Source organism: Pseudophryne corroboree, chromosome 3, assembly GCF_028390025.1.
Source record: "Pseudophryne corroboree isolate aPseCor3 chromosome 3, aPseCor3.hap2, whole genome shotgun sequence".
Taxonomy (NCBI): Eukaryota; Metazoa; Chordata; class Amphibia; order Anura; family Myobatrachidae; genus Pseudophryne; species Pseudophryne corroboree.
In genome coordinates this window covers 608,018,264-608,028,629 of record NC_086446.1, presented here as the reverse complement: position 1 = coordinate 608,028,629, position 10,366 = coordinate 608,018,264, and the positions used below count along the sequence as shown (strand labels likewise).

At 43.6% G+C, this 10,366-nt stretch overlaps 1 protein-coding gene across 1 annotated transcript; it reads left to right on the top strand.

The window, feature by feature from the left end:
* The first annotated feature begins 1,374 nt into the window (after window positions 1–1,374).
* On the top strand, window positions 1,375–6,389 carry LOC135056421 (uncharacterized). The gene is made up of 2 exons (XM_063961564.1): window positions 1,375–2,232; window positions 2,266–6,389. The coding sequence occupies exons 1-2, from the start codon at window positions 1,572–1,574 to the stop codon at window positions 5,298–5,300; spliced, it is 3,696 nt and encodes a 1,231-aa protein (XP_063817634.1). The 5' UTR covers window positions 1,375–1,571; the 3' UTR covers window positions 5,301–6,389.
* Window positions 6,390–10,366: the final 3,977 nt, after the last annotated feature.

Below are 10,366 nucleotides of genomic sequence, written 5' to 3'. Positions count from 1 at the left end.
GAGAGAAGAATTAGACAGGATGATTGTATGTCTAATGTAATACCACCACCCTATGTTCCAATAACATGTAATGCTATTTATAATGATGGGAATGTGGAAGGGGGGTCAGCCCCCTCAGCAGTATCAATGCACACAGAGCTAAAGTCACCAGCTGTTACAGGGAGCTTATATCCCTCACTGATATCAATGCATGCAGAATCAAAGACACATGATAAAGCAGGAGTTTTAACTCCTTCAGCAACATATGCAGAACAAATGACACCTGAAAAACGTTATGTAAATACTTTAAGTTATGAAAAGAATCCAGAAGGTACACTGGTTCTTAGGGATGTTATCCACTACCCTGAAAGAAAGTGTCTTTATTGTGGAAGATGTGTTCCTGAGGGAAGTGAAAAATGTTTCTTTTGTGGTAACTGGGTAGAGCCAAATTCAGGACCATGTGTTAATGATGGGGAAATGTTAAACAAAAAACTCCAGGGATATTTAGGAGGTTGTGGAACTTTGCTAGTAGTCCTAACAGAGATCCAAGAGGAATATCTCGTAAAAGTTACAATGTAATGCCTGTTAGAGTTAGTAGTCATGCTAATCCCAGACATACAACTAATTTGTTACCTAATGATGACGGGTACATTGCAGAATATGTGGAACAGGAACAGTACATACCATGGTTCCCCTCAGACATTATGCGAATTGTAAATGAGTTACCAAATATCAGAAAAAGCCCAGCAGAATTTGAAAAAAAGATTAAACAAGTGTATCTTGTGTATAGACCGTGTTGGGTTGATTTAGAACAGATTCTTAGAGCTTCTATAGGAATAGGTGAATATAATATGCTTCTTGCCATAGCTGCTCAGGAGGCAGATGGTGATAGGGGGAAAATTGAGAATGCTCCCCTTGAAGCCAACCGCTATACTATGGCTTCAGGCTCACAACTGTTGTATAGAGTACAAGTCAGATGTCAGCAAATCAGAGACACTGCACCAGCTGAGCCTGATCTGATACAGAAAAACCTCAGCATAAGGGAGTATTATGACAGACTGTCTGTCAAGCAAGAAAATGAAGGTTTTCCCATTGCAGAGCCTAATAATGCCAGACTGTTCAAGACTAGATTCCTTAATGGACTTAGACCTGAATACAGGCAGCAGTTGTATGCTGTCAGACCAGAAGCAAATTTGATGAACATTACCTCATTAGTAGAAGTCCTAGAAGGAATTCAGGACAATGAGAGAGGAAAACAGGATAAAAAAACATCCAAAACACCAGCTGTTACTATACATGTGGTACAGGCTGCCCAGTCTAACACCAAGACACATAAGGTCCAAAACCAAGGTAGAGGTGTTAATAACTCCAGACCCTACACTACAAGGGATGTACAAGGTGAAGACATGACTGGTAAATGTTTTTGGTGCAAGGTTACAGGTCATCAGAAGAAAGAATGCAGAAAATACCTTGCGTGGCTGAAGTCTAAGGATGGTGTTCCAGCTTTCACGGTAGAACGGGAATGACAGATTCCTGCTCCGGGGTCCACCTGCTCAAGCAACACCTACACTGACCCCATTAAAGGTACTGTTATGCTTACTCTACCTACAGGAAACACCCTGGAATGCCTTTTGGACACTGGAGCAGCAGTCACTGTACTTAAGAAAACTGATGTCCCAAAAGAACTTTTAACCAATCACTATGTTAATGGGACAGGACTGGGAGGACGGCCCCTCCCTCTTCAAAGAAGTAAGCCAACTTCTCTCCTTATAAATGATGAACTTACACCTGTACCCATTGAATTTCTGACTTCACCTACATGCCCAGTGAATTTGTTGGGAGCTGATATCCTTAGCATCATGCAAGCTACTATTCAGTATACTCCACAAGGAATCAAGTACACCAGCAATATTCCAGCTATCATGAAGCCTAACATTGAAGCAGCAATTGAAGTTTACCTACTGCAAGAAACTGCCAAGTCCAGCTCAGAACTAACCCTCCCAGAATGGGTTACTTCTCAAGTTCCAGACAGACTATGGTCAAAAGGAAAGATGGATACTGGACTACTACGAGTTCAACCTGTCCACCTACAGCTCAAGCCTGGAACCATACCTGTCTCAATCAGGCAGTATCCTCTCACCCCAGCACAAACTGAAGCTATTACAAAGCAAATCCAAGCCTTTCAAGAGAATGGGATCATTGTCCAGTGTAGATCCCCATGGAATACTCCATTGTTTCCTGTGAAAAAGAAAGGTGGTCAAGGTCAAGGTCAAGGTCAAAGTCAAGGTCAAGGTCAAAGTCAAGGTCAAGATGAAGCACGAGAAGTACAATATAGACTTGTTCATGATCTAAGAGAAGTCAACAAGAGACTGGTGATCAATTCTCCTATTGTGCCAAATCCTCATACCTTGCTGAACCAGATCCCACCTTCAGGGGCCTGGTTTACGGTAATTGATTTGACCAACGCATATTTTTCTGTACCGATCACTGAAGAATCACAGGCAATGCTAGCTTTCACCCATGATGGAAGACAGTACTGTTGGACCAGACTTCCACAAGGAGGAGCAACCAGTCCATCAGACTACACTGAAGCAATGTCACTCATCTTACAAGCTTGGAGACCAGTGTTTCCAGAAAACACCCAGCTCATACAGTATGTAGATGATCTACTGCTATCCACAAGCACAGAAGACCAATGTAAACAAGAGACTGTATCACTGTTGAAATTTTTGGAAGAACAAAACTGCAGAGCTTCCAAAGCAAAGCTTCAACTATGCCAGAAGAAGGTCATCTTCCTTGGTCACTGTATCTCACAAGGAGCCAGACACCTTACAGAAGAAAGGAAACGGCTTATTCTACAAACCAAAGTACCAAAGACTATTAAACAGACCAGATCATTCCTAGGTCTTGTTGGGTACTGCAGAGAATGGATACCACATGCTTCTATCTACATGCAAGTTTTGTATGACAGTACAAAGAAAGATGCTCCAATCTACACCACAGAACAAGTTGAAGAAGCAGTTCAGAACCTTAAGGCTGCCATAGCATCTCCACCAGCTTTGGGTCTGCCAGACTACACCAAGCCATTTACTCTTTATTGCCATGAGGAAAGAGGTCATGCACTTGGAGTCATTACACAGACGCATGGAAGCAAGCAACGCCCAGTGGCTTATCTTTCAAGCAAACTAGACAACATTATCCAAGGAGCACCCACCTGTATCAGAGCAGTTGCAGCAACAGCAGTCCTCAAACAGAAATGCATAGACATTGTGCTTAATCATGAACTGATCATTCAGGTACCACATGCGGTGACTGAAATACTACAGCAAGCCAGAACTAAGCACTTATCAGCTGCAAGACTCACCAAGTATGAAGTAGCTTTACTAAGTGCCACAAATGTCACCATTAAAAGATGCACTACCCTCAACCCAGCAACTCTACTACCAGCCCTATTGCAGGAAGAAGGAGCAGAGTATGAATCTCTAGATTCAAAAGGAGGGAGAAGAGAGACATATAATATCTCTAGCAATGGTACCCAGAATAACCAGGATGATGAGGACCACATGAACTATGGGAATGCAGAAAGTGATGAAAATATTCACAATACAAATTTTTCCCATGACTGCATGGCTCTAATGGAACAAGAGACTCAACTGTTACCTCATGTCACAGACACAGCCCTTCCTGATGCCCAGCACAACCTCTATGTGGATGGATCAAGATACTATGATAATGGAACCCCATATACAGGGTATGCTGTTACAACAGAGACTGATATCATTGACTCAGGAAGCTTACCAGCACAGCTATCAGCACAAGCTGCAGAGCTAATAGCTCTCACTAAAGCTCTGGAGTATGCAGAAAACACAACAGCTAATATATACACAGACTCCAGATATGCTTGGGGAATTACGCAAGATTATGGCCAGATTTGGAAAAGCAGAGACTTCAAGACAGTTACAGGAAAACAGATACAGCATGCAGATCTGATAAAGAAACTATTTGAAGCTCTGGACAAGCCAATCAAAGTAGCCATCATAAAAATCCAAGCACACACCAAGAACCAAACTAAAGAAACAAGAGGAAATAACTTGGCGGATGCCGAAGCAAAGAGAGCAGCCAAAAGCTCTGACAAATCAGAAGTACAAATAATGCTAGCTGAAGATGAAACTCAGAACCCAGCACACATGGCTGATCTACAGCAACTCATCATTTTCCAGAATCAAGCAGGTCCCTTAGAAAAAGCCACATGGCTAAAGAAGGGAGCCATACAAGACCAAGATACAGGACTCTGGAAAACAGAAGATAAGACATGTTTGCCAAGAGTGCTATATTCAGCTATGTGCCAAGTAAGCCATGGAATTACCCATGCAGGAAAAGATCAAATGACGAGACAAGTCAACCAAAAATGGATAGCCCCAGGATTCCAAGGTGCAGCAGAGAAGCACACACAAGCATGTTGGATATGTGGAATTTCAAATCCAGGAAGTAGAACCAAGACTCCAGCAGGAGCCATTCCAAAAGCCAATATGCCATTTCAGAGACTACAGATAGACTATATTCAGATGCCAACTCAAGGCCCGTTCCAGTTTGTACTGGTTTGTGTCGATACCTTCTCCAAATGGGTAGAGGCCTTCCCAGTAGCCAAAGCCACAGCAAAGAATACAGCAAAGAAAATATTGACTGAAATAGTATGCAGGTATGGAGTACCGGAAGTGATTGAATCAGATAGAGGAAGTCACTTCACAGGAGCAGTCATGACTCATATCATGGAGGACATGGGCATACAACAGGCCTTCCACACGGCCTACCGTCCACAGGCAAGTGGACCAGAAAAAAATATGAACTATAACATCAAGGCAAAGCTCATGAAGGCTATGCAAGACACAGGGAAGGGATGGGTTGACTGTTTGCCTTTGGCACTATTTAGTCTTAGAACTGCACCTAACAAAAAGTCAGGTTATTCACCATATGAAATCTTGTTTGGTAGTATACCTAAGATAGGATGTTATTATCCACAGGAATTGCAGCATAAACATGGTGATTTAACTGCTTATGTGAAAAGTCTAACTGAGAGACTAACCCATCTTCATGTTGTAGCACATGATTCCCTTCCAGATTCTACAGCAGATCAGAATCCACATCATCTCCAGCCAGGAGATTGGGTGTACCTGAAGAGACACGTGAGGAAATCTCTAGAGCCCAGATATGATGGTCCATTCCAGGTGTTAATAACTACACCAACATCTGTGAAATTGAAGGACAGAGCGGCTTGGGTACATGCATCACACTGCAAACTTTTGAAAGTTAAGTTTGGATAAAAAAGAAAATAAAAATAAAAAATATACATTCTTTTGTATTAAATTTTAGCAAAAGGTTAATTGAAAAAGAAATAGTGGAAAAACATATACAAGAGATAGAAGATGCAAAGCTGACTTATGCCAACAAACATAATATCCCTGATACACTAGAGGGTGAATGGGGTTGGCTGTCATGGCTGAATCCAGTTTCATGGTTCAGTGGAATTAAAGGATGGATTGTAGGAATCCTAATGTTTTTGTTAAAAGCAGTTGGAATTGCAATTATATTATATTTGTGTTTTAAGATGCTGCTTTGTTGTTTTTCAGTTTGCCAGAAACGAGTAAAAGATGCTTTGGACACCTCCAAATATAGGTCAATACAGAAGCGTCTAGCGAAGCAGGTCCAACAACAGTCTGCCCTAATGGATATGAATCAAAGGTCTACCAACCAAAGCCAAGACAAAGACACCAATTTTGTGACAAATAGGGTGTAGCTTCCTACCTGTAGGGAGATAGGTAGCCATCAGTATCATTAGAGTAGACTGTTATTGCATAGACTTGTTAGGAATGTGCTAGATAAACCTGTAATCTTTGATTTATTATAAAAAGGAGGGAAAATGTTAGCTTAATGTTTTATTACTATATTGTGTTATAATAATCAAATGGATAAATACACATATAGGAGGTATTTTTATGTTGAATAAAGAAGTGAGTTCCAAGTAAGGGCTGATTATGTTATAAGCCTCACTATATGAAACAGATTTAATGAACTGTATTGAGCTTAGAGACAGTCAGCAAACTTGTCTGTACTATATTTATCTATATGAAGTAAGGGACAGGTGGATGCAGCTTATAAGTACAGAGTTAAGAATATACTCTGTTGGTAGGGAGAAACATCTATAGAAAGTGTGTGATGTAATTTGTTGTAAAATGAACTGTACACTGCACATTTGCTGATTACCAAAAATGGAAAGAACATATGTTATACTGAGTGTGCCCCCACCTTCGGGGACAGTAATGTGAGCTGACCACCATGACTGATATGTACAATGTGCCTTATATATGCTCTGAAGAAACTACAGTAAAACAGATTACCTATGAGGCATACGGCTGTGTGTCTTATTGGGTTCTCTCAGCAATACATTATGACCTGATATCCAGAAGTGACATGATACTTGAAGGAAACTGGACAACATGCTACCTAGACAGCATTAGCGATATCACCAGGAAGGAATCACTGTTGGCTGTATGTCTGGAACTTCCCTCTTTCATTACTTCCGCCTTAGTCTGGCAATCTGAAATACCAACCACTCGATTGGAGCGAGCTATCTCTATCACTGCGGTTGACGGAAGTTATATCCCTGAAGGGATCATCACCCACCGTACAGTTCCTCTGAAGATGAAAGTTGGTATCCTCCATTCTGAAGTTATCTCTTTCCTGGTAATTCCCAAAGCCTCTCAAAAAATAATCCTAGGATTCCCGTGGTTACAGGAGCACATCCCCCGCTTGGATTGGCAAACTATGGATGTACTCGCTTGGGGGAAGTCGTGTTATCAAAGCTGTTTATCCACTGTCAAGCCACTTCTTACCCTACACTCCACAGATCTCCCAGATGCCTATCAGCCATTTCTGGATGTCTTCAGTAAGCAAGGGGCGAATACCTTGCCTCCCCACCGAAGTTGGGACTGCCCTATCGATTTACTGCCTGGTAAAACACCTCCCAGAGGCTGAACGTACCCTTTATCTCTCAGTTGATTCTATATCAGAGTGAGAGAAGGGACCTTCTGACGTACCTAGGGGAAGTGACACGTCACCAGGGGGAGGAGCTACGGGTGAACAGGGTACCCGAAAAGTACCCTCGCGGGCTCGCTTCGCTCGCCACGCTTCGGGCTCGGTGGCTCGCTCCGCTTCGCTCGCCACCTGATTACTAAAGGTAATAGTTGGTGGCGTGGATAGTAGAGGAACTATCCCGCTGTCCTAGCTCCTCCCCCTTGTGTCGTAACTCCTCCCCGTGACAGAAAAGGTTCCTTAGCCCACTTGGATCTAGCTTCAACCTTTATCTCTCCCAGAAACCCAAGCGATGTCTGAGTATATACAGGAGAATTTAGCCAAAGGGTTCTTTCGTCCTTCCCCTTCTCCAGCCGGGGCAGGGGGTTTTTTTGTTAAGAAGAAGGACGGGGGCCTACGGCCTTGCATTAACTACCGGGGCCTCAACGAAGTTACAGTTAAGATACCCATTGCCCTTGATTCCCGAACTATTTGACCGAGTAAAGGGGGATACCATTTTCACCAAATTAGACCTGCATGGAGCTTATAACTTTATACACATTCGCACAGGAGACGAGTGGAAGACTGCGTTCAATACTCACGACGGGCATTACGAATATCTGGTGATGCCCTTTTGCTTATGTAATGCTCCAGCAGTCTTCCAGAATTATGTCAACAAATTATTCCAAGATCTCCTCTATAAGTGCCTGGTTGTGTATCTGGACGATATTCTAATATTTTCCAAAGATCTGAAAGTCCATCGGGAACAGATCAGAGAAGTCTTGAGATGTTTAAGGGAAAATTGACTCTTTTGTAAACTGGAGAAGTGCACGTTTAAGGTTCCCTCCATCCCTTTCTTGGGTTACATCATTTCCAGGAGGGAATTACAGATGGATCCTGCCAAAGTCCAAGCAATAAGAGATTGGACCCTTCCTACCACTCTGAAGGGAATGCAGCGTTTTTTAGGCTTCGCCAATTTCTATAGGAAGTTTATTAAAGATTATTCATCCATCACTGCCCCGATTACAGCACTAACAAGAAAAGGGTCTAATTCTACAGCTTGGCCACCTGAGGCACTAAAATCCTTTTCGTTTCTAAAAGAGGCCTTCATGTCTGCTCCTATCCTTCGGCAACCTGATCTCAGTCGTCCTTTTCAGGTGGATGCATCTTCAGTAGGAGTGGGGGCCGTCTTATCCCAGTACTTCGAGGATCAGAAAGTTGGAGAACAAGAATTGCTTGCCATAAAACTTGCTTTTGAAGAGTGGAGGTACTTGCTGGAAGGAGCTCAGCACCCAATCTCAGTAACCACGGATCACAAAAATCTTTTATATCTTCAGACCGCCCGATATTTAAACCCATGGCAAGTCAGGTGGGCACTATTCTCCCCTTTTTCTTTCAAGCTGAGTTATCGTCCAGGGTCTCTTAATCGGAAAGCAGATGTGCTCTCTCGTTCATTGAGCTCAGATGAGTCCACAGATCTTCCGGACAGACAATTCATCCTAGATCCTGCCTCCTTTGCTGCAACTCGTACTACTTTGCTTTCTCCACTGAGAAAAACCTTAGTTGCACCAGAACTACGAAAAAGACTGCTCACGTGGGCTCATACCTCTCCGTGTATGAGACACGCAGGTAGCCTCAAGACTCTTAAGTTCATCCAATGCTACTATTGGTGGCCTCATCTGAAGACAGATGTTTTGGAATTCATAGCTGCCTGCCCAAAGTGCGCCCAACATAAAAGTCCAAGAGGATCACCATCAGTTCTTCTTCATCCGCTATCGGTTCCACAAAAACCCTGGACACACATCTCCATGGATTTTATAACTGACCTACCTGTCTCCAGAGGACTAAACACCATTTGGGTCATTGTGGACCGATTTTCCAAAATGGCGCACTTTGTCACTCTCACAGGTCTTCCAACTGCTCCACAACTATCAAAATTGTTCATATCAGACATCTTCCGGTTACATGGACTTCCACAAGAGATAGTTTCCGATCAAGGGCCTCAATTTGTGGCTAAATTCTGGAGAGCACTGATTCAGCTCTTGGAATGGAATTAAGTTTCTCTTCTGCATACCATCCCCAAATGGATGGCCAGACTGAGAGAGTGAACCAAGACTTAGAGACTTTCCTACGACTCTTCATGTTTTCTTCTCAGGACAATTGGCTGGACTATCTTCCATTTGCTGAATTTTTTCACAATAAACTCTACCATTCCGCTACCCATTCCACACCCTTTTATGTGAATTATGGACTTCATCCATGTGTTCCTGCTTTCCAATCTCTTCCAGCTCTCGAAGTACCTGCCGCAGAGTTAGCCCTTAAGTAATTCACTAAGATGTCGAAACAAGTTCATGAGGTCTGCTTAAAACATCCAATAAATAAAAAATTTTTGCAGATCGGAAATGGAAGGCTGTCCCTAGTCTCAAAGTGGGTGATCAATTCTGGATTTCTACTCGAAACTTAAGAATCAAGGTCCCTTCCAAGAAATTTGCCCCCAGATTCATTGGACCATATCCTATTGCCACCGTACTTGAAGATCCCAAATGCATTTCACATCTCCTTACTGAAGCCTCTCATACTTTACCGTTTTCGGGCTGCGCTCCCTTGACCTCCCAAGGTGCAAGCTGCTCAAGGAGAAGAATTTGAAGTTCATAGGATCCTTAACTGTCGTAAAAGATATGGTCGCCTCCAAAATCTTATTGATTGGAAGGGATATGGACCGGAGGAAAGGTCCTGGGTTTCTGAAGAGGACGTCCACGCTCCAAGATTAGTCCGGGCCTTTCAAACCAAGAATCCGATGCAAGCACAAGGGTGTTCAGAGCCCACCCTAAAAAGGAAGGGGGGGTACTGTCAGGCTCCGGAGCCTAAGCTACGGTGGGTGCTCCCGCGGGTTGCCATCCAGCTGGTTGGCGCGGGTGCGGCGGCAGGGAGCTGCTGGCTGCGGGTCCTCCTGGATTGAATGTGCGGCTGCCAAGAGCCGGGGGCAGAGGGTCTGGAGAGCCAGGCGCTGCAGCGGGGATCGCTGCGGTAAGCTCCTCTAGTGGTGACACAGTATAGTGTGTCAGAGACAGAAGCTGGCTAAAGCTGTGTGCTAACAGCTAAGTATGTCTGCTGTGCTGAGGGCAGCCATGTTGGAGATCAGAATATTACCAATGAAGTTCCCAATCTGTGTCCAGCCAATCCTGTGTGTTCTCCCCTTACAAGAGGAGGCTGGCTCAGAGGGAGAGTGCCAGTGCTTCAAGTTACCTCCTTGTGAAAGGTTCTCCAGCTCTGTGTTCCCAGGTTACTTCTGGTTCCCTGGTCCTGGTTTCTCTCATCC

Bases quoted from the DNA above. Each gene is read 5' to 3' on its own strand.
- LOC135056421 (XM_063961564.1), top strand. From the start codon at position 1,572: ATGCTTACTCTACCTACAGGAAACACCCTGGAATGCCTTTTGGACACT. The intron at 2,233-2,265 runs GTGGTCAAGGTC...GTCAAAGTCAAG, and splicing joins GTTTCCTGTGAAAAAGAAAG to GTCAAGGTCAAAGTCAAGGT.